Source organism: Palaemon carinicauda, unplaced genomic scaffold, assembly GCF_036898095.1.
Source record: "Palaemon carinicauda isolate YSFRI2023 unplaced genomic scaffold, ASM3689809v2 scaffold96, whole genome shotgun sequence".
NCBI lineage: Eukaryota > Metazoa > Arthropoda > Malacostraca > Decapoda > Palaemonidae > Palaemon > Palaemon carinicauda.
The window spans coordinates 33,834-57,231 of NW_027172269.1; the positions used below are offsets into that span (position 1 = coordinate 33,834).

At 46.5% G+C, this 23,398-nt stretch overlaps 1 protein-coding gene across 1 annotated transcript; it reads left to right on the forward strand.

The window, feature by feature from the left end:
* Nucleotides 1-1,319: 1,319 nt before the first annotated feature.
* On the forward strand, nt 1,320-3,660 carry LOC137637744 (zinc finger protein 501-like). The gene has a single exon (XM_068369886.1). The coding sequence runs from the start codon at nt 1,456-1,458 to the stop codon at nt 2,518-2,520; it is 1,065 nt and encodes a 354-aa protein (XP_068225987.1). The 5' UTR covers nt 1,320-1,455; the 3' UTR covers nt 2,521-3,660.
* Nucleotides 3,661-23,398: the final 19,738 nt, after the last annotated feature.

A 23,398-nucleotide genomic window follows, 5' to 3' on the forward strand; every position in this document is an offset into this window, starting at 1 on the left:
AGCACAGGCAGGACGAAGAGGAGGGTCACCAAGAATACCATCTCGACTTGAATTCGAAGGGTTATCCACCACGCCTTGAATCCAGACCCTCCTCTGTCACGTCGCCCTAGGGCACACAATGTCAGGGTCATTGCTACGTCCCTGGCCTTCAAGAGAAACTTCTCTGTGACGCAGGTGCTTCAAGCTGGGGTCTGGAAGCGTCAGACGACCTTCACAGCCCATTACCTACAGGACGTGACCCACAGGAGCCTCGATACCTTTTCTATCGGCCCTGTTGTGGCTGCACAACAGCTGGTCTAACCTCAGGCTCCTTTATGGACAAGTAGCAGTAGGTTGAGGGCGTTGTTACCCGGTTTTAGTCTGCGTGAATGAAAGAGTATGTCTGACCCTTACTTCTTTCTTCATCCTCCCCTCTCTTGGGGAATCAGCATCCTGGTCTCCGCATAGCTGACCTCAACCTCTGCCGGTAACCCATGCTTCTTTGTGCTCCTAGTATTAAGTTTAATACTTTCGCGTCCCCCATACCCTGACGAGGTGGTATTGGGAACGTCCTATCCTGGATTCCTATCTAAAGGTCTCAAGGTCAACTTCATAGGACGAGTCACGCTCTTTCCTCCACACACAACTTATGTAGGCCACACGTTCCTTGCGAAGCAAGGAACTTGTGAGGTGCAGGGGCTCTTTTTTTCAAGTGCTACTTACTGGGAGGTGGAGCCCCCGGGTAAAAGCCAAAGTCAGTAAGGCTGGGGACTTTCCGCCCTTACTAAGGGGTAAGTCACCCAATGTAATTAGCGTGGTTTGTATTTCGGTCACGGAACAAATGACAAATTCGGAGATAATTTGTATTTTTCCTAACCATACAAACCTTAGCTATTTACACATATTTGCCCGCCAGCCCTGTCCCCCAAGTCAAGTCCTACCTCTAAGTGAAATGAAATAAATCACCGGTGTGTGAGGGGGTGAGGGGTAGCAAGCTACCCCTTCCCCTACCCCCGCTAACTAGGGCGGGGGTAGTTAACCCTCGTTAAAAACTATTGGCTCGTCATTTCAGCTATGCCGAAAGTAAACCCAATGTAAATAGCTAAGGTTTGTATGGTTAGGAAAAATACAAATTATCTCCGAATTTGTCATATTACAGTACAGGTATTTTATGAATTTATTTTATTTTCAGAAAACTCTATTATTATCATTGCTTTGCTCTTCTCCAACTGATTGTAGTTTTCTATTCTTCCAGACTTTTCATCCCTAAGGAAGGAATCATCCACCTCTTGCCGCTAAAGCTTGTAAGCTACTGAAGTTATATGCAAAAGACGTAAGACTGGAAAAGAAAGGGTCATGTTGGAAGTTTTTGTTGTACAGTATGATGTCTGAGAATAGGAAGTTTAGTGTTAATTTCCTCTTTGAAGTTTATTGAAAATAATATTAAGGGGTTTGTCATCTTTTGATTGGGAGTGGATGATGAATTCTGAAGCACCTTTTGAATTTTCAATGAAAAGTGAAATTGAAGATCTATTTTCACCTGCACTCGATCCAGAAAATAATGATACGTCTGGCAGTGTTGCTCTCTTTGATGATGGCGCTCTTTTCTTGGACCCAAAAATGGAAGTCAAAGTAGAGCCAGAAATATTTGATTCTACCGAAAGCAACTTAAAAAATTCCTACGAGTACGATGCATCAGTGAGTGAAAACGGTTCAGTAAATTGGAAAGGGGATGTCGATGATGAGGAAAGTGTAGACACTTACTTAAGGACAGTTAAGGCAGAGGATAAAGGAAAAGAAAAGGGAAGACTTTCATGTGTAATCAGTGGAAGAGAATTATTACAGAAGGATGTTTTGAATGAAGAGGTGAATCAAATAAATGAGAAGCAGATAAAAAAAAGTATCTCTGGTAATGTTGACTCCAATGCTCTAGCTAGAAAGCGATGTACATGCAGTGAATGTGGGAAAATGTTTTCTAATCGATCTAGTCTTAGAATGCATTTAAGAATTCACACGGGAGAAAAGCCATACAAATGCGATGTCTGTAGCAAAACATTTACCCAGAAACAAAGTCTCACTTTACATTCAAGAGTTCACACAGGAGAGGAGCCATACAAGTGCGATGTGTGTAGCAAACCATTTACTTGGAAAAAATCTCTCACTGATCATTTAAGAATTCACACGGGAGAGAAGCCATACAAATGTAATGTCTGTAGCAAAGCATTTACTTGGAAACAATCTCTCACTGACCATTTAAGAATTCACACGGGAGAGAAGCCACACAAATGTAATGTCTGTAGCGAAGCATTTACTTGGAAACAATCTCTCACTGACCATTTAAGAAATCACACAGGAGGGAAGCAATACAAATGTAATGTCTGTAGCAAAGCATTCACTTGGAAACGATCTCTCACTGACCATTTAAGAATTCACACGGGAGAGAAGCAATACAAGTGCAATGTCTGTAGCAAATTCTTTATTTTGAAAAATTATCTCGCTAAACATAAGAAATCACATGAGAGATCTATTCCAATATCATGAATGTGGCCAAAGAAATAATTTAAAATAGAGACTCGATAAACATTTAAGAACTCGCATAGAAGAAAAACCCTTTATATGCAAGGACTGTGGTAAAGCTTTTTCTCTGAAGGTTTCCTCAAGAAACATCATAGAAGGAGGTGGTATAAAATCTGATATTTTGATCTGGAGTAAAGAAGAAAAAACAGCAAAGGTTATAGATGTGAGAGTTCTTACCCCTTCGCACGATTGCCCAGGCCGTCAGCTCTCAGAGTCTACGAGGTGACATGGTGCCTCCAAACAGCTCATGCGAAGCACAGGGTATCCCCCTAGGTCAGGCACTAGCCAACCTAATATTGGTGAGTCTCCACTGTAAATATCGTAAGGGTTTGTATGTAGTGCAGTAATAAATGACAAATTTGGAAAAAATTTGCATTTTCCTTATGTATACAATCCTGGAGCTCTTAACACATACTGGTCCCGCCATCACCTTCCCCCAGGAAGTTCTGCCACAATTGCACAGTGACTTTCAGTTACAAGTGGTGGTGTGAGCAGAGTGGTTGGTCCAACTCTCGCTCTCCCTTCGCTAAGTAGCTAAAAGTTTCACAGCTAGTTCCAGCTGTTGCCAAAATGCATCTCTGCTGTAAAGAGCTCCAGGTTTGTATAGTTGGGAAAAATGCAAATTATTTCCAAATTTGTCATATCAGCATAATTATTACTATTAGAAGCCAAGGTGCAAAAGCAAATTGCCATTAGCCCAAGGGACCAAAAAGTTGACAGTCTGGTGCAGTGAAGAAATAGGAATGTAAAGAATAAACTATATGAGAGAGAAAAAGGAGACTATTTTAAGATAGATAACAATGTTTAATAAATAAGCATTATAAAAACCAGGAAATGAAACATTGTCAACAGAAAAAACATTTGTACTAAGTTTGAACTTGGAAATATCCGCTGATTTAGTTTCAGCTCCAGTAGTTGATTGGCTTGGTCACAGCCTAAATAAAGCTTAGAGAATGATATACAGCATCAAGCCTTTTGAAACAATGTTGGTGACGTTGTCTCTTTTTTAAAGTAATACTGGATGATTCTACCTGCTTATTGTACTGTAGTGAAGTTATGAATGTTAGCAGGAAGGAAGAATCAAAAGCCAGTCTACTTGTTTGGAATATGAAGTGATGCAATTATTTAGAAGTACTATTGTATGGAGATATCTTTTTGTTTGTTTGTTGAATATAAGTATAGTAATAAGGTAGAGAAGTATCATTATTTTTTAAATATTTAACTTAGCCGGTGAATACATAGGTGCAACTCTGTTGCTCGACAGACAAACTCTACGGAAAAAACTCGCCAGCGATCGCTACACAGGTTGCGGGTGTGCCCAACAGCGCCATCTGTCGACCAGATACCCAGCTCTTATGTAAACAAAGACTCAATTTTCTCTCTGTCGACGTGTCGACAAGACGTATTTTACTCGCTGTTGCTAAACTGGAGTTTTTCACATCATATTGGTGAAGTACTATATTCTGGTTTTGAGCTTTCGCAATGCAGGTGTTTTATCTTCATCTTAAATCTTGAACTCGTTTTGGATAGATTTAATTATGGTGACAAAGAGAGTATGGACTTTCTTTCACTTTTAAATGGCCGACCCTAACCTTAGACGGAAGTGTGTTTAGGCTTTTAGTAATTATTTATAGATTTTCCTCTATATATTATATATCTCTCCGCCTTTATTAGGCCTCTTCGATTAACTTTCCATTTATTATAAACATATAAAAATAAATTTTAATGTTTTGTTTATATGCGACCTTTCCTGAGAGTAGGCGGTCCTAACTTGGAAACCGAAGTTAATCAACGTTGAGCCCTTTATATCGTAAATAGCTTTTAAAGAGCTAAGGATTTAAAACTTTTTAAATGTAATATTTTATGAAAGAATTTCTTTGATAGTCTTGGTACTGTTTTCAAAGATGAACTAACGTTTAGTTTATTTATGCTACGCAGTTGTTGACGTTCAGGACGTTCAACATGCGCTCTATCGTTACGATAGAGAGAGAGTGTATCACGGTTTCACTTTGCAGTAAGAGTAAATCGATTCTGACGTTTTGTTCAATCTTTCTTAGCTTAAATGTTTTAAATTCTATTTTAAAGGAACTTTTTATTTGAAAAACCTTTCAGTTTTTTCCTTTAGTCAAATAACATGTTTTTTTGACGAAATATAATTGGGCTCTTCTCTTAGGTGCGAAATCAAGAGAGAAAGAGAGAGAGAGATAGAGACGGAGGGAGAGAAAGGAGAGAAAACGTTCCGTTCAAGTGGGTAACGTTGTTCTCGAGTTACTCTCGTCCCTAGTCTCTGTACGGGGAGGAAGGATAAAACGTTTTTAGTTTTTTATTCTCGTCCCCAGGCTATGTGCGGTGAGAGATTGAAAACGTAGTTTATATGAACCAGTGTTTAGTCTCTTTCCCAGCCACTGAATTTTTTATCTTAAAATATGTTTTCTGTTTTTTGCTGGTATTAATGAGCTTGCATTATACGACTGATTTCGCAATTACTACCTTTTAATGAAGGGTAGAATTGCGTGTTTCAGGTAGAAATCAGTAAAAGTTTCGATTTCAGTGAAATAAGTGCAAAACAGAAAATCGAAGTGATAAAGTGATATGCGCAAAGTGTTACAGTGTTGCGTCCGAGGGTTCGTCTGTTCGTGCCTGTCGTTCACCTAGTCCGGGACCTCTTGCAAGCTCCCAAGCCCAGGGGAGAAGTAATGTCGAACGACTTATGGGTTCGAGAGGCCTTGATCAACGAACAGACGTTTCCCTCTATGGTATCGGGTGTATCTTACCAAGATCTCCCCTACCATAAGACGAGAGAGACGTTTTTTCTCCTCGTCATCCGAAGGCTTTTCGCATAAGAAACCTGTCACAAGGTTTCGAAGCCCTTAAGCGAAAGTCAGTCCTTTCAGGACAGGTCCAGCGTCCTGGTTACAGCCATTAGGACAGCTCTGACCCTATGCAGTCATCGGATAACTGCTCGCCGCCTAACAAAAGCGTAACACAGACTCCGAGAGTCTTTTTTGTTGGCAAAGTGTTGCGGTCACAGACGTTACCCTCGTCTCTTACCACAACCATTTCCGTTGATCCTTAATGGGTTGTATGGCAAGACATGCAGAATATGCTTGCCTCCCTTATGGAAGACTATTCTGCCGATTAGTCCGTTGAGTCTAGCCGTTTATCTCATCGATATCCTGGCTTTCAGCCAACCTAACGTTCCTTTGTGCTTACTGTTGACGTTGGCGTAGCTAAGTCACGTCAGTCAGGTTGTTTAGAACCACACTCGATGCGGTCTCGTGTGGATTTTCAGCCGCATTTGGACGTTAGGCTACTTGCTGATGCTCCTGTTGACGTTCAAGACGTTCGCTAACAATCGGAGTTGACTTGTTTTGACGCTGTGCGTCAACCTCCGCATTCTAGAGTTGTTTTGACTGCTCAGTCTAGGCAGTCAAAGCAGTCTCGAGTGGACGCTGTGCGTCCTCACGCACCTGTTGTGGTTGACAGTTCACAGACTGTCAAGCAGTTACATGACGTTGCGTTCTGGTCCGCTACTAATGCACCAGTGAGTGTGGACTCTGCTTGTAAAGCATTGCCACCATGGTAGGTCTCTCCCTTGCTTGAGACTCAGCTTTTATCGGACAAGGTTCCTGTAGATGAGGAAGTTGCTGTTCCCCCTCCTACTGATATTCCCTTGAGGACTCTGTCAGATGGAGAGGAGCCTAAAGCTGCTTAGCCCCCTATGGACTTTAATTAAATCATGATGATTTCTTTTTAAGGATCTTTGTCCGGATCTTTTTGTAACTGCTGCTCCTCGTTCGCCTAAACGTCAGAGCTTACACTAGGCCTAGCTACTTCGAAGCCGTTGTTTTTAAGCTAGTGCTCTCTCGCTCTCCTAGAGAGCTTTACGTTTGCTAGGCGACTGGTTTATCACCAGGAGGAGTTTGGGGGATACAGCCTTTGCTTTCCCTTCTTTTAAACTGGCTTATAGAGCGAGAGTCTGATATGACACGAGAGAAGTTCTCGGCTTGGGAGTTCATGCCTCTGCCCAGATAGACTTCTCAAATCTCGTAGACTCTCCCTGGCGCCTGGCCAGGAGACGCTCCAAGTTTTTTACAGGTCAACTTCACAGCTGTTTTCGAGCCTTTGAAGTTTTGCTGTACAATTATGTCATTCATAAACAAGGCTTTCAGGGATGGAAAGCGGTACCGCCTCAGTCGCTAACCCTGTCTGTTGCCGCACCTGCTCCCGTAGACCCTAAATGGGCTTTGCTGCAAGACATGCAGTCCAAGCTTGCATCCTTGATAGAGGACTTTAATGCGGAGAAGGTTGCTGCCGAACCTTCTGGCCAACAACCTTCCAACCGGTCGGTTGTGCGCCCTGTTGACGCTGAGGTAACCTTCTCGCGTCTGCCAGTTGAGGTGGTTCCTCCACCGATGCGACCCAGTGTGGGTTGCCAGCCGCACGTTGACGTTAAGCGACGCTCGGAGGTGGTTGTTGACGTTCAGGACGTTCAACAACCAGCAGAGGTGACTTGTTTTGACGCAGTGCGTCAACCTCAGCAACCCGGTAGGGTGTTGACTGCACAACCCAGACGGTCTAGACAGTCTCGGGTTGACGCTGTGCTTCCTCGCGCACCCATGGTTGTTGACAGTTCACAGACTGTGCAGCAGTTCCATGATGTTGCGTCTGGCTCCGTCACGCATGCACCAGTGCGACCGGACTCAGCGAGCCAGACGTTGCCCACTCCGTTGCCGTTTCCTCATCAGTTTTCGGATGAGGAACCCTCTTATGAGGACGTTGCTGAACAACAAGACGATCAGCCCCCAGAATAGATCAAGCCCTGCTATCCATCCAGAAGATGCTGAAGAAAGAACGCTGCTCAGTCAGGCTGTGGATGAGTCTGGTAGGGACGCTGTCATCCGTGGAACATTTTGTGTCACTAGGAAGACTACACCTCCGTCCTCTTCAATACCATCTAGCTTTTCACTGGAAAAAGGACAAGACGCTAGAAGCGGTCTCGATCCCGGTTTCCGAAAAGATAAAGTCTTGTCTGACTTGGTGGAAGGACAATATCAACCTAAGAGAGGGTCTTCCCCTGGCTGTTCAGACTCCCAACCACGTTCTCTTCTCGGACGCATCGGACGTGGGCTGGGGCGCGACACTAGACGGTCGGGAATGCTCAGGACGGTGGAACTCGAGTCAGAGGAGCATGCATATCAACTGCAAGGAGCTGTTGGCAGTACATCTGGCCTTGAAAAGCTTCAAGTCTCTCCTTCGAGGCAAAGTGGTGAAAGTTAACTCGGACAACACAACGGCCTTGGCGTACTTCTCCAAACAAGGAGGTACCCACTCACTGACGTTGTACGAGATCGCAAGGGACCTGCTCATCTGGTCAAAAGGTCAAGACATCTCCCTAGTAACGAGGTTCATCCAAGGCGACTTGAACGTCATAGCAGATTGTCTCAGTCGGAAAGGGCAAGTAATTCCAACCGAATGGACCCTCCACAAGGATGTGTGCAAGAGACTTTGGGCCACTTGGGGTAAACCATCCATAGATCTCTTTGCAACCTCGCTGACCAAGAGGCTTCCAATCTATTGCTCCCCAGTCCCGGACCCAGCAGCAATACATATAGATGCTTTCCTCCTAGATTGGTCACATCTGGATCTCTACGCATTCCCACCGTTCAAGATTGTCAACAAGGTACTGCAGAAGTTCGCCTCTCACGAAGGGACAAGGTTGACGTTAGTTGCTTCCCTCTGGCCCGCGAGAGAATGGTTCACCGAGATACTTCGATGGTTAGTAGACATTCCCAGTAGTCTTCCTCTAAGGGTAGACCTTCTACGTCAGCCACACGTAAAGAAGGTACTCCAAAGCCTCCACGCTCTTCGTCTGACTGCCTTCAGACTATCGAAAGACTCTCGAGAGCTAGAGGCTTTTCGAAGGAAGCAGCCAGTGTGATTGCTAGAGCAAGGAGAGCGTCTTCCATTAGAGTCTACCAATCGAAGTGGGAAGTCTTCCGAGACTGGTGCAAGTCAGTTTCTGTATCCTCGACCAGTACCTCTGTAGCTCAAATAGCTGATTTTCTCTTATACCTGAGAAAAGGACGATCCCTTTCAGCTCCCACTATCAAGGGCTACAGAAGCATGTTGGCATCGGTCTTCCGGCATAGAGGCTTAGATCTTTCCAAACATAAAGATCTGCAAGACCTCCTTAAGTCTTTTGAGACCACCAAGGAGCGTCGTTTGGCTACCCCTGGATGGAATTTAGACGTGGTACTAAGATTCTTCATGTCTGACAGGTTGGAGCCGTTACAATCAGCCTCCCCGAAAGATCTCACTCTTAAGACTCTTTTCTTTTTATGCTTAGCCTCGGCTAAAAGAGTCAGTGAGATTCATGCCTTCAGCAAGAACATCGGATTTTCGTCGGAAAAAGCCACTTGTTCGCTGCAACTTGGTTTTCTAGCCAAAAATGAGCTGCCTTCTCGGCCTGGGCCTGAATCTTTCGATATTCCCAGCTTATCGGAGATCGTAGGCAATGAACTAGAAAGAGTCTTATGCCCTGTTAGAGCTCTTAAGTTCTATTTAAAGCGTACTAAACCTTTACGAGGCCAATCTGAAGCTTTATGGTGTTCAGTTAAGAAACCATCCTTGCCTATGTCAAAGAATGCTTGGTCAGACTTTATCAGATTGTTAATACGAGAAGCTCATTCACATCTGAGTGAGGAAGACCGAACTTTGCTTAAGGTGAAGATGCACGAAGTTAGAGCTGTAACAACTTCCGTGGCCTTTAAGCAAAATATATCTCTGCAAAGTATAATGGACGCAACCTATTGGAGAAGCAAGTCAGTGTTCGCGTCATTTTACTTGAAAGATGTCCAGTCTCTTTACGAGAACTGCTACACACTGGGACCATTCGTAGCAGCGAGTGCAGTAGTGGGTGAGGGCTCAACCACTACAATTCCCTAATTCCTTATCCTTTTAATCTGTCTCTTGAAATGTTTTTTATGGGTTGTCCGGAAGGCTAAGAAGCCTTTCGCATCCTGGTTGATTTGGCGGGTGGTCAAAGTCATTTCTTGAGAGCGCCTAGATTAGGGGTTTGATGAGGTCCTGTTGTATGGGTTGCAACCCTTGATACTTCAGCTCCTAGGGGTCGATCAGCATCCTAAGAGGATCGCGAGGCTCCGTAAGGAAGACGTACTTAAAAGGCAGAGTAATTGTTCAAGTCGACTTCCTTACCAGGTACCTATTTATTTTGTTTTTGTTATTTTGATAACTTCTAAAATGAAATAAAAAACTCTTAGCTCATAAAATGTAAACATATATTACTGGTCTCTACCCACCATCCTGGGTGTGAATCAGCTATATATTCACCGGCTAAGTTAAATATTTAAAAATGATATTTTAATTATAAAATAAATTTTTGAATATACTTATACATTGAATATATAAATTAAATGACCCTCCCTTCCTCCCCAATAGAGACGCAGTGGGACGAGGAGAAAATTGAGTCTTTGTTTACATAAGAGCTGGGTATCTGGTCGACAGATGGCGCTGTTGGGCACACCCACAACCTGTGTAGCGATCGCTGGCGAGTTTTTTCCGTAGAGTTTGTCTGTCGAGCAACAGAGTTGCAGCTATATATTCACCGGGTAAGTATATTCAAAAATTTATTTTATAATTAAAATATCATTTTAAAGATTTTGTGATTTGGTTGATGTAATCTCTTTTACTGTCTTAGTGATTAGTTTAGGTTATATAAGTTTCATTGAATTGTCCTTGAGAGGAGAATCTTCATTAAAATATTAAATATTTGGTTTCACGTTCATTTCCACAATTGCTCTTCTCAAATATTTCAATCTGCATTGGTCCCTCTGGAGAGAGAGTTTCTCGTCAAATCGTTTTACAGCATTCTTAGTACAGTACTGTATTCAGGTTTCACAAGAATAAAGTTAAGTTGTTCCAACACAGAGACTTACCTCGAAACACTTTCTTTGGAGTTACCTGGAACCTCCTCTCAAACAACCAGAGTTTTGTGTAGTTTACCCTACTCCCATTTTCTATAGTGGTAGGCCTAGCGGGGGAAAACGTGCCCTGAGGGTAAACCAAGTTAGGCCAGCTGCTTCCCAGGTTGCACCTTTTCAGTAAGTTTTCTGGTCACGTCGTGTTATCACACGTTGCTCCTCAGTTCTCAGTGCGACCCCCTTTGTGTTCATCACCACGTGGTTACCACATGGTCTTTAGTATCTTTCCGTGCGATTAGTGCTATTGCTGTGTGCTTTTACCTTCATTCCTTGTGCTTTTATTGGTGTTTAGTGCTTTTCTTTCTTTCGTGCTTGTGTCTAGTGGACTTTGTGATTGTGTGCTATGGAGCATGCTCGCCGTTTTCCTGGGCTTAGAGCCGGGAAATTGTGTGGGGCTTTTTTGTCGAAGACCGATGAGGATCCCCATTCTTTGTGTTCCTCGTGTAGAGGTAAAGTGTGTTCGCCTTTGGACACGTGTCCGGAATGTGCTGGATGGAGTGAGGTCCAATGGGTCAAATTTGGGACCAAGAAAACGAAGGCTACGAAGCGGTCTCCAAGGAAAACAAGTTTGTCTTCCCCTGCGACTTCTGCGGGCGAGGGATCAGGTAGAGTTCCTTCTTCTTCCCCTACCCAGAGTAGGGGACGAGGTAAGTCGGTGAAAGGGAAAAAGTTGGTGCCTCTTTCCCAGGGGATTGATGTTGCAGGTGATGCTTCTGTTTTCATGGCGGATCAGGCGCCTGTAAGTGTATGTAGTGGGGGTCCGAGGGACATTGCTCTGGTACGTGGGGAGCGTGTCTCGGCGGAGGACCCCATGTGGAATAATAATGTGCCTTTTTCGTCGCCAGATTCTTGGGTGGATGTTTCAGGTGCTTCGGCTGCGGAAGGTGCCGTCGGTAGAGAGGATTCCCCGCAAGAAGATCCGCTGGCTTGGGGTGTGCCAGGGACTCCGTTGAGGTCTCCGTTGGATATGGAGGAGGACCTGAGCGAGTCCTTCCCTTTCATGGCTCGTCCGTCGTCGTTGATGCCGCCTGCTTCAGCAGTTCCGGAGAGGTTTTTGCAACCTTCTACGTCCGGAGTATAACGTAGATCCAAGAAGCCGCCGTCTGGTACGCAGTCGAGGTTCACGTGCAAGTCAGACTCGTCGGTGCAAGATTCATCGGGCTCGTCGGGTGAAGAACGTCGGAGGAGACGTAGGAGGAAGAGAGATCGATCCGTGAGGAGGAGCTCCCCTTCGAGGTCACCCACAGGATCTAGGGATAGGAGAGGAAGATCTCGTTCGCCTCCAAGTAAGAGCAGGAGACCTAGTTTTCCTCAGGGAACATGGGTCTTTGTACCCGACAACAAGCTGAGGGACCTTACAAAGACCTCAAGCTTGATAGCCAAGCGAGCAGGAGACAGTCCTCCTAGAAGGGCCTCCAGTAACCTCGACATGGCGTCAGCCGATGAGCGGAGGGCCTCGTCTTGTAGGCATAAGTCCCGTCCTAGTGCCACTCAATCCGCCCAGCGGAGGGAGTCGTCTCCTTGGACGGGCAGCCTCGACAGGTCTCCCCATCGAGATGAGAGACGAGTGCGCGCTCCTCCGTCGAACAATTTCACGGAGGAGCCCGTCCCTTCGTCGAGGCCTTTGAAGAGGACGGAGCCTTCCGTCGACAAGGATAGGAAGAACCGAGGGTCCCGTCCAAGCGGAGGTGCCCGTGATCACTCCTCTCCCCAGCGTAGGACGGAGGAAACGGACGACGAGACTACGCTGCCGACGGAGGACTCCGCATATAGGAGGGTGATCTTCTTGATCAGGGGCTACAATAATTTAGTGGAGCGCATCCCACAAGAAGAGGAAGTTTGGACCTCCGGGTTGAACAAGTTTTTGGCAGCACCCGCACAGAAGAAGTCCTCTTTAGCCCTTCCGGAGGCCAGAGACGTGGGGGTAGGCCGAACGCACATCGATAAGGTCATAGCCCGAAATGGTGACTCAGGTAAAGGCTATAGTGCGGCTAAACTCTTGCAGGGACTTAAGTTCCAAAGCAAGTATTATGCTTTGGAAGGAAGACCGCACGGGGCAAGCAAGATGGTGGAGGTTCTGGACATCTTATGCCAGGGCTTCTCCGACGAAAGGGCGTCATCGGCTCCCACCTTCTTCTCCCAGTCCGAGTCCTTGATGATGGAGGAGATGTCGAAGGACCTGGTCAACGTCGCTTCGTGGTTGGATTGGTAGGCCACCACCTTAGTTGGCACTCAGATTCCAACAGACTCGATGGAGCTGGCCAAACGTGAGGCGTTGAACGAGTTGTTGGGATCAGGTAGCCGTGCCCTGAAATTTCTGACGTTCCAGTCCTTGGCTCTCTCCGTGAACTGGGTACTGAGGAGAAGAGATGCAATGGTTAAGAATCTGTCAGTGAAAATCCCCGGCAGGGAAGTTAGAGCCCTGCGGAACATCTCTGTATGGGAGGAACATCTTATCCCCACAAAGAAGGCAGAAGAGCTTGCGGAGAAGTTGAGTAAAAAGAGGGAACTCGCCGTGCATAAGCCACAGTCGGCGAGACGACCTGTCTTTGGGAGACCTGTAGCAGAAGCGCCTACGTCTTCGAGATCTGCCCTAACGCAAGGAAGGCGCGAACCTTCCTCAGGACAATGGTCCCAATCAGTGAATCCCTCCCGAAGGGGATCTGCTGCAACTCCTCCAACCTACAGGAGTGCTTACTCATCCTCCAGAAGAGGCCGGGCAGGCCGGTCATTCCGTAGGATATAAGGTGAGAGGCCCCCCTCCCCTGCCCAAGGCTCAGGTAAGGGGATGCCTCAGACTCTCTTGGCAAGCATGGAAGCTCCACGGAGCAGATCCGTGGACAGTAACTGTAGTGAAGGAGGGTTACAGGATTCCATTTCTGGAGGACCTGCCTCCGCAGATTCCAGCAAGTCAGGCGGACTGGTTGGTTCCAAAGGACCCGTTGAAAAGGGCGGCATTGGACGAAGAAGTCTCCACGATGTTGCAGAAAGGAGCCTTGGAGACAGTGAATTCTCCGGGTCCAGGATTCTACAGTCGCCTGTTCTTGGTGGAAAAAGCGACAGGAGGGTGGAGACCAGTAATAGACCTGTCAGCCCTCAATAAGTATATTCGGAAGACTTCCTTCAAAATGGACACCCCAAGAAAAGTCATGGCGTCCTTGAGGGAGGGAGACTTTATGATTTCCATAGACCTCAAGGACGCCTATTTCCAGTTTCCTATTCATCCAGCAAGCAGGAAGTTTCTCCGGGTGAAGTGGGGAGCCTAGATTTTGCAATTCAAGGCCCTGTGTTTCGCACTTTCCACGGCGCCCCAGGTATTCACGAGGATGTTTACGACCGTCTCCGTATGGGCCCACGAATGGGGGATTCGTCTAATTCGATACCTGGACGACTGGTTACTCCTTTCTTCCTCAAAGGAAGTCTTGAAGCATCATGGCGCAGACCTTCTGCAACTATGCAAAAATCTGGGCATCACAGTCAACATGGAAAAATATCAGTTGACCCCGACCAACAAGATGACTTACTTGGGGATAGTTCTGGATTCATTACTGGTCAAGGATTTTCCATCAATAGACAGGCTGAACAACCTGGACCAAGTTCTCCTTCCCTTCCTACTAGGACATCCCAGAAGAGCGAAGTATTGGCAGAGGTTGGTAGGACATCTGGTGTCCTTAGAGAAGCTTGTTCCACACGAAAGGCAAAACCTAAGAATAATTCAATGGAACCTAAAGGAGAATTGGAACCAGAGAAGTTCCCCAGACAAGATTGTGCCAGTTCTGCAGGAAACCAAGCAAGCTCTAGAGTGGTGGCAGGATGGGACACACTCAAAAATGGATGCCATTGTCCTCCGAACCTCCGGAACTCCTTTTTAGGGATGCATCGAAGGAAGGATGGGGTGCTCATCTTCGAGAGAAGACAGCGAGGGGAAAATGGACGGAAGAAGAAAAGTCCCTACATATCAATGTCCTGGAGATGAGAGCGGTCCAAGAAGCCTGCAAACACTTCACGAAAGACCTGAAAGGGAACGCAGTGGCCCTGATGTTGGACAACGCAACTGTGGTGGCGTATGTAAAGAAGGAAGGAGGACTGAAGTCGAAGGAGTTGTGCGATCTCGTCCTACAAGTCCTGAAGTGGGCGGAAAAGGAGGAAGTCAACCTGTCAGCAAGATTCATCCCGGGGAAGAAGAACGTCCTGGCAGACGGCCTCAGCAGAGTGGGACAAGTAGTGGGGACAGAGTGGACCCTTCACCCACAAGTAGCAAGCTACATCATTCAGATGTGGGGATCCCCGGTAATGGATCTTTTTGCAACAAGGTTGAATGCGCAACTCCCCGTATTCTGTTCTCCTGTCCCAGACCCGAAAGCAGCAATGGAGGACGCCTTTCAGCACAGGTGGGACGGTCTCGACGTCTATGCCTTTCCTCCCTTCGCCCTGATAAGACAAGTTCTCAACAGAGTGAGGACGGCAATCACCCTAAAGATGACTTTGGTCGTGCCTTGGTGGCCGGAGAGAGAGTGGTTCGCAGACCTAAAAAGTCTCGCCATTCTCCCTCCGTGGCCTCTTCCTGACAGACTGGACCTTTTGAGGCAGCCACACTTTCAGAGGTTTCACGAAAACCCTCAATCCCTTCGTCTTCACGCCTGAAGGTTATCCAGTGCCTCCTGAAAAGACAAGGGTATTTGACTAAGACAGCTAAGAGGATGTCCCTTTACTTGAGAAAATCTTCTACGGCTGTCTACCAATCTAAATAGACAATGTTCGTTAAGTGGTGCAAGTCTAAGAAGATAGAACCCTTAGAAGTATCAGTTCCCGGTATAGCAGATTTCCTAGTTCATCTCAGGGATTAGATGGCCATGTCAGTCCAAGCGGTTAAAGGAGTTCGAGTCGCCCTTGGTCAAGTCTTTCTCTTGAAGGGCATAGATTTGGGTTCTTCCAGACACATTTCCATGCTCATCAAGAGCTTCGAGCAATCATGTCCTCCATCTTCCCCTAGAGTCCCGAGTTGGGACCCTGCTAGGGTGCTAGATATGCTTCGTAAACCACCCTTCGAACCTTTAAAAGATATCGTGGACAAGAATCTCACGCTCAAAGCTGTCTTCCTGTTAGCGTTGGCCTCAGCTAAGAGAGTGGGTGAGCTACATGGGTTGTCATATGAAGTAGAGCATTCTAGAGGGTGGAAAGAGATCTCCTTTAAGTTTGTCCCCTCGTTCGTTGCCAAGACCCAGAATCCTTCCGTTTGGGATCCTAGGTTTGAAAGTTTTACTGTCCCAGCAATTCCGAAGTCAGGTAATCAGGAATACTTGAAATTGTGCCCTGTCAGGGTGATTAGGAAGCATCTTAAAAGAACGGCAAAGCTCCGTCCGGCTATTAAGAACCTCTTCGTATCCTCGGGTAAAACTAAAAAGAACATCTCCAAGAATACTGTTTCTTTTTGGCTCAAACAGGTAATAATTCAGGCTTATTCAAGTGATGGGCTTGCAGTACCAGGGAAGCCCAGGGCTCATGATGTTAGAGGCCTAAGCACTTCTCTAGCTTTTGAAAAGAACATGCCGGTAGCTCAGGTTCTTCGAGCAGGAACTTGGTCTAATCAGTCAACATTCACCGCTCACTACCTCAAGGACTGTACGAGGAAGTCTTTGGATGGGTTTTCGATCGGGCCAGTCATCTCAGCGCTCCAACCGGTTTGACGGCTTAAGCCCCAGGTTCAATCGCGAATTACAAATGCTCTAGACTCAAGTATGATTATCTTTTGGTCTCTCCTTCCCCCTTTTTCTCGTACTATCAGTCGTCCTCGGATCTTTTACACAGTAGTCAGAGTCTCAAGAATCGTCAAGTTTCATCAAGCATAACAAGGAATATTTTGAAGGGTAAGTGTTATTTACACACTTAATGAGTCCCTTGAGTAGTTTATCCTACTTTCCATTGGGGTCTATGTCTGGGAGGCACTCCCACCTCCTAAAGTGTAAGTCTCTTAAGAAAGTGTTTCGAGGTAAGTCTCTATGTTGGAACAAATCACAAATTTTCAGTAATTTGTATTTTTCCTGACATACTTACCGAGAAACACTTTTGGGTCATGGCCCCCCAACCGTCCCCCAGTTGCCTCACTGATCTTGAGTATTGTTCCTTACTTAAAACTTACTGAAGAGGTGCGACCTGGGAAGCAGCTGGCCTACCTTGGTTTGCCCTCAGGGCACGTTTTCCCCCGCTAGGCCTACCACTATAGAAAATGGGAGTAGGGTAAACTACACAAAACTCTGGTCGTTTGAGAGGAGGTTCCAGGTAACTCCTAAGAAAGTGTTTCTCGGTAAGTATGTAAGGAAAAATACAAATTACTAAAAATTTGTGATATTTTAAGATATTTTGCTGAATAATATTCACAGTCCCAGGGCTGGGTAATGTCCATAACCCAATTTATTTAAGAATAAATTCTGCAGGTTTCAGTATTAATGTGAGTTTACAAAATTGAATATCTGATGATAATTAAGTTTACAGCATATTGATTGTATTTGTGGTACAGAGCAGTAATCATGTCCAGAGGCTGTCATGGTTTGTTTTTGGAAATCCAATTTGTTTGGACTCATAGCTCACCTTAATGCTAAGTGTACTAAGTGCAATCATTTGGGTTTAATTTCTGGTCAAGTTAGTTATTGGTGTTTGCATATGAAAAATAGAAAACTGCAGGATTAAAAGCAATATTTTTTTTTATGTAACTTTAAAGAAATATTTGTTCCGTCACTCTATACCTTTGCTGTTTATGGGGATATTACTTTTGGCGAGGCTGGAAGATGAGCCATAAGACTTTTAGTGAGGGATAACTACCTAAACCGCCAGTTAGTGGGTAGCCGGCTACCCCGTTCACTCACACACTGGGCTGAGGATCTAATTTGCTTTTGGGTCGGCGAAGACCGGACATTGCTGCTTGCTCTCCTGGTCCATTGCCTTTTTGACTTGCCATTGGGTGATAGCTTTGAATTATTCTTTGTGTGTGCCGTAACTGGAATACGAACCTACGCTATTTAATGGGTATTACTTTCAGTGAAGCTGAAATGACGAGCCATTAAAATTTAGTGAGGTTTAACTACCCATTCCGCTAGTTAGCGGGCGTAGGGGGTTAGCTCCCTCTCGCCCACCGGTGATTTAAGTTTCTTATCTTTTGGCTGGGATGGTAAACGGTTGTTGCCGTTTTTCATTCTCACCAAGTTATATTTTGGACTGCCATTAGTGCTTTTTGTTTATGCTTTCTCTTTAATAGTGTGTGTTTGTGTTGACTTGTGCGACCATGCGTACTTTCCCTGGACTTGAAGGCCAACCCTGCTGGACCTTCATGTTGGCCATGGGCATTGACCGCCACACCCTTTCTCCTACCTGCAGAGGTCAACGGTGTGATTGCGGTAATAAGTGTAATGAGAGTCGGGAGTGGTCTGCCTCCCAGTGGGAAAGATTTTGGCGAGGGCGGAATAAGTCAAAGCGGGATATTTCTCTTTCGAAGGTTCCTTTGTGTGAAGGGAAAAAACCACAATATCTCTTTTTTGCCTCCCGACCTTCCTCCGAAGCTCCTGCTTGTTCGGCCTCTTCTGAGAGACCGTCGAGCAGTAGTGTAGACTTTAATTTTTGCCAACCCTTGTCCTTGAGAGATGGTGTTGCTTCCCCCAGTGAAGTGGCCCCACCTCTCCCCCCGGGTAAGGCCTTGTCTATGGTTTCTGTGTTACAGGTGTGGTCGTCCTTGCGGCTGCCGGGTCCGCCCTTCAAGGACTCCTTGCTGCAATTTATCCTCCGCAATGCGAGTGTGCAGCCGTCGTTGATTTCGGAGGTAGATCCACTAATTCTTGTTGATGTTGTGGTGTCAGAGGCGTCTTCTGTGGCCGCTGTCGACGCCCCTGACCCTCTAGAATCTGCTGTTGCTGACGACTACAGCGCTCTCCTGTGCCAAAACTCTCTTCAGCTCACCAGCATCCTCTGGCTCGTTGGCAGTCCAGCTTGCCAGTGCTCACCTGCGCGCCAGCGCTTTCCTGCAAATTTACCGGAAATTGCACACCAGCATCCTCCTGTGTGGCGTCGTACTACGCGCTATTGCTCCCCGGTGGGCTCTCTGGCCCACCAGCGCTCTCCAATGCGCTAGCGCTCACTGTCCCACTTGCGCCATGGCCATAAGCAGGTTCTACAGCCTTTAGGTTTTAAGAGACATCGAGTAGACTGTTCACCATCGCATCATTCCCCTATCCGCAAACGCATTACAGCGCGACCGCCGTGGAAAGGAGGGGTCTCCACAGAAGGGTTCAGGATCCCGAAGTTGCCTTCCTCGAAGGTGGATCCATCAACAGCAGAGACTCCTCTCAGGGAACTGTCGGTCCCTTTCCCTTCAGGGCCTTAAGGGGATCTGTCTGACAGTGCGTTAGTCAGTCAGCAGCCCTGGTTCAGGGCTATGGTCAGTGCAGTGATGCAAGCCTTCAAGCCTGCTCTGTCTGCCAGCTCTTCGGAGCATTTTACAGCTACAGCAGACCTACTGTAAGGAACCACAGCTTCTTCTCCACTGAAGAGGAAGAAGGTCTCAGACGTGGTAACTTCCCCTAGGGTAAAGCTGACTCCTGTTAGGCTATCAATGCCTGCTCCTGCATCTTTCACTGGACACTCTCCTACCTCACCTCTGCCGAGGGAGTAATACCAGGGAGCGGCTTCCTCTCGTCCACCTTTGGAGGAAGTTTCCCCTCGCACGGAGAGTTCTCCACCACCGATGGAAGTCAGGAGGGACATGACAATCCGGCTTTCGATGCTTGAGCCCTACCTCCTTCCACGTAAGGAACCGAAGGACTCCAAGACTCTTCCTAAGTCCTCTTCAAGAACCTCTAAGCCTACAGGTGAAGCCTGTCACTCGAGGGATGTGCGCGACCCACCCGGAGAAGAGCTCTTGGGGGTGGGAAAAGGAGACTTCGCTGCAAGTCCAAGTCCAACGTCGGAAGGAGAGCAGAAAGAGTTGGAACATGCATTCTGTCAGGTTCTGACTCTCCTCAGGGTTCTCAATGGGTTTACCAACCCAGAGATACCATAGGAGAGAGCAAAGACACGGTCTTATACCGTGTCTTTTGCACCTAGAAGCCCTTAGAGACCAGTGCAACTTTGCCTTGGTCTCAGGGCCTGAAGGGTGCCAGGGCTACGATCACCATACAGCTCTCTGAGCTCTCCTCCTCCCAACGTTCTGGCTCTACCACCAAGCTTCTCCCACCTCCTGTCTGCAGCAGAGGAGGTATTCTGAGATCTTAGACGTGTCTTGTCCAACTCTTCTTCTTCCCATGCAGGCTACTTTGTGGCTTGATGTTTGGTTAGGGACCTTGGAAATCCTGGTAAGAACTGAGGATTTCTCAAAGAAATGTACCAGGAAAGCAATGGAGACTTTCCTGCTCTCAGGCACCCACTCAATCGAGTTTCTCGCCCATCAGGTTTCAAACTTATTGGCAAATACCATTGGGAAACGTCGGGATGCGATATCTGAGAGATTCCACCGGCAAGTCCCAAGTGCCGACATCGCTAGGTTCAGGAATTTCTCTCTAGAGGGATCCCGTCTATTTCAGCCTAAGGACGTGGAACATGTTGCTAAGAGATGGACGAAGTCCAATCTGGACTCCCTTCTCCATTGGGCTTTGAAATCCATGCCCTATAAACCACTAGCTATTCAGCACCCCCGTACACCTAAGACCATGACAAACAAAACAGCAGCGAAGACAACGGTGTCCAAGAAGCCCTTTCCTCCCAAGGACAGGAAAGGCCCAAAGTCCTCCAGGGAAGGAAAATATCCTAGAGGGAGCAGCCGGAAGCGGTAGGATAGGCACTTCCCCTGCTTGTCCACCAGTAGGGGGATGCTTACAAAGTTGCTTGGACAGGTGGAAGCAACTCGGGGCTGAATCCTGTACAATCTCCATGATTTGTTTGTGGTATTGCATCCTGTTCATAACATCTCTCCCTACCCTGACCAGGAATCCGATGTCAATAGACCCCTTTGTGATGGGGTAAGCAAAGGGGCCAACCCTCCGGGCAGAAGTCCAGACCCTGTTGAAGAAGGGCGTTCTCCAGGAATTCCTCGACGAGTCTCCAGGCATCTTCAGTCGACTCTTTCTTGTGAAAAAGTCTTTTGAAGGCTAGAGACCAGTCATCAACCTCTCAGCTCTAGACAAGTTTGTGAAACAAACTACATTCAGCATGGAGACATCAAACACGGTCAGACTAACAGTAATACTACTGGACTTCATATGTACACTGGACCTAAAGGATGCGTACTTGTTCATCCTTGCCGAGATTCTTGGACATGATGTTTCCAACTATGCAAGTGGCATTTTTAGATTTATTTCAGAAGCAGGTCTTCTGAAGACTATTTAACTTTTATAATGACATTAAACTTTTATGGTTTTAATTGAATATTCTTTTATTTTTTTTATATATATAAACTAAATGATATTGGCGTCAATGACCTTAGATGTCAGGATGCCTAAAAACTTTGAATCAATCGATCAATCCCTCCGTCTGTAAGGAAATACTGAAGATTCAGCTTAGACAACAGGAAATAACCAGTTAAAGATGCTATGCTTCAGTCTTTCCACAGCACCTCAAGTCTTCACTAGAGAGTTTGTCCTAGTGTCATCTTGGGCACACAGGATTGGCATTCCTCTCCTTCGTTATATGGACAACTGTCAAATCCTAACAGACTCTGTGTTAACCCTTCTTCAACATTGAGACAAAGTTCTGAGATTTTGCCAAGATCTGGGGATCATGGTAAACATGAAGAAGTCCTCCCTGCTTCCTACACAGAGACTGGTATACCAAGGCATGATGATAGACACCAATCTCCACAAAGCCTTCCCATCAGACGAGAGAATATCGAGGCTGAGAAAGGTCGCAAGACCCTTTCTAAGACGATAAGAGCTTCCAGCCCAGACTTGGCTACGTCTCCTCGTGTCGTTTTTCATCGCTGGCCCCTCCAGTTCCTAACGGTTGCATCAGGATGAAATCCCTGCAGTGGCAGTTCAATTCCCTGTGGAATCGGGCTCTCGATTCCCCGGATGTCCGGATCCCCATGGGATCAGCAGAACAGACCGACCTTGAATAGTGGGTGTTAGAGTGGATCTTCTCGTCTTCCCTCAAATTTCATGGTGTCCTCAGACGCTTCAAAAAAAAAAAAAGGTGGGGGGGTTGGGCGACATGCTGCACCACACAACCTCAGGCCTCTGGTCAGAGTGAGAAGAGCACCTCCACATAAATCTGTTAAAGATGAAGGCTGTTTTTCTGGCCCTTTAACAGTTCCTACAGTTCCTAGCGGGCCACTCAGTGGCGGTAATGAGCGACAACACCACAGTTGTGGCTGACATCAACAAACAAGGAGGTACTTTTTTGCAACCTGAGCAGAGCTTCTCAGATAGTGAGTATCGAGTGGTCTTTGGATCATCTAGTAGCCAACAAAGTCCTAACTTTGTGGGGTTCTCTGATGGTGGATCTCTTCGCAACAGCCCTGAACTTCCTGTTCCTGTTATACTGCTCCCAAGTCCCGGACCCCAAGGCTCTCTGGCAAGAAGCTCTCCAACAACGGTGGGACAACATCGATGTTTACGCCTTTCCCCCGTTCTGTCTGATGAAGAGGGTACTCAACAAGGCCAGAACATCAGTCAACCTTTCAATGACCCTCATAGCTCCACTATGGCACTACGCAGAATGATCTCCAGACGTTCTGCAACTCCTGACGGAATCTAAACGAGACATATCTCCACAACACGATCTAGCCAAACAATCACATGCCAGCCTATTCCATGAAACCAGAGCTTTGCTACGACTTCACACCTGGAGACTATCCAGCATATTCTCTCTTGAGAGGATTTTCGCAATAAGTTGCTAGCAGGATATCTGGATACCTGCGAAAGTCATCAGCAACAGTCTACCAGGCAAAGTGGAAAGTCTTCTGTGGTTTGTGCCTTGGAAGGGGTATCTCTCCTGTCGATGCTACCATCCCAGCAATAGTGAAGTTCCTCGTGTATTTGCATGAAGAAAATGCGCCTGTCTCAGTCTCAGCGGTAAGAGGCTATCACTCAGCCTTAAGCCTCGCCTTTAGATTGAAGGGAATGGAAACTTCTTCATCGCTAGAACTTAACTTACTCATACAGTTTTATGAACTTACCTGTCCTCAGTCTGAAGTGAAACCTCCCCCCATGGAATGTGGTTCGAGTTCTCAGGCCGCTCAAGAACCATTACTCTAGGCAACAGATTGCCACCTACTTTGGAAGATGGTGTTTCTGCTTGCTTTGGCTTCGGTCAAGCGAGTCGGTGAACTTCATGGTCTCTCATTCGACATCGCTCATTCAAGGGAATGGGGAGAGGTAACATTCAGCTTTGTACCTGAGTTTGTTGCTAAGACTCAGAACTTGGGAGTAGCATATCCTCGATTCGACTCCTCCCGGATTTCGAGTCTTGTTCTGTAACAGATGACCCTGATCATCTCTAACTCTGAGTGAGGAGTTTGAGGCTGTACCTTAAGAGAACAGCCGCAGGCTGTCCCCGTGTGCCTGCACTCTTCATCAGCTCAGGAAAGACCAAGAGGAGGGTCGCCAATTATACCATCTCAACTTGGATTTGCAAGGCCATAGACCATGAACTGAATCCAAACCCTCTTCCTTCATGTCGCCCCGGAGCTCATGATGTCAGGCTGGCATTCAAGAGGAAATTTTCAATAACAGGTTCTTCAGGCTGGGGTGTGGAAACATCAGAACACTTTCACAGCTCAATGGCTGCAAGAAGTGACCCACAGGAGGCTCGATACATTTTCTAACGGCCCTGTGGTGGCTGCACAATGACTGGTATAAAAC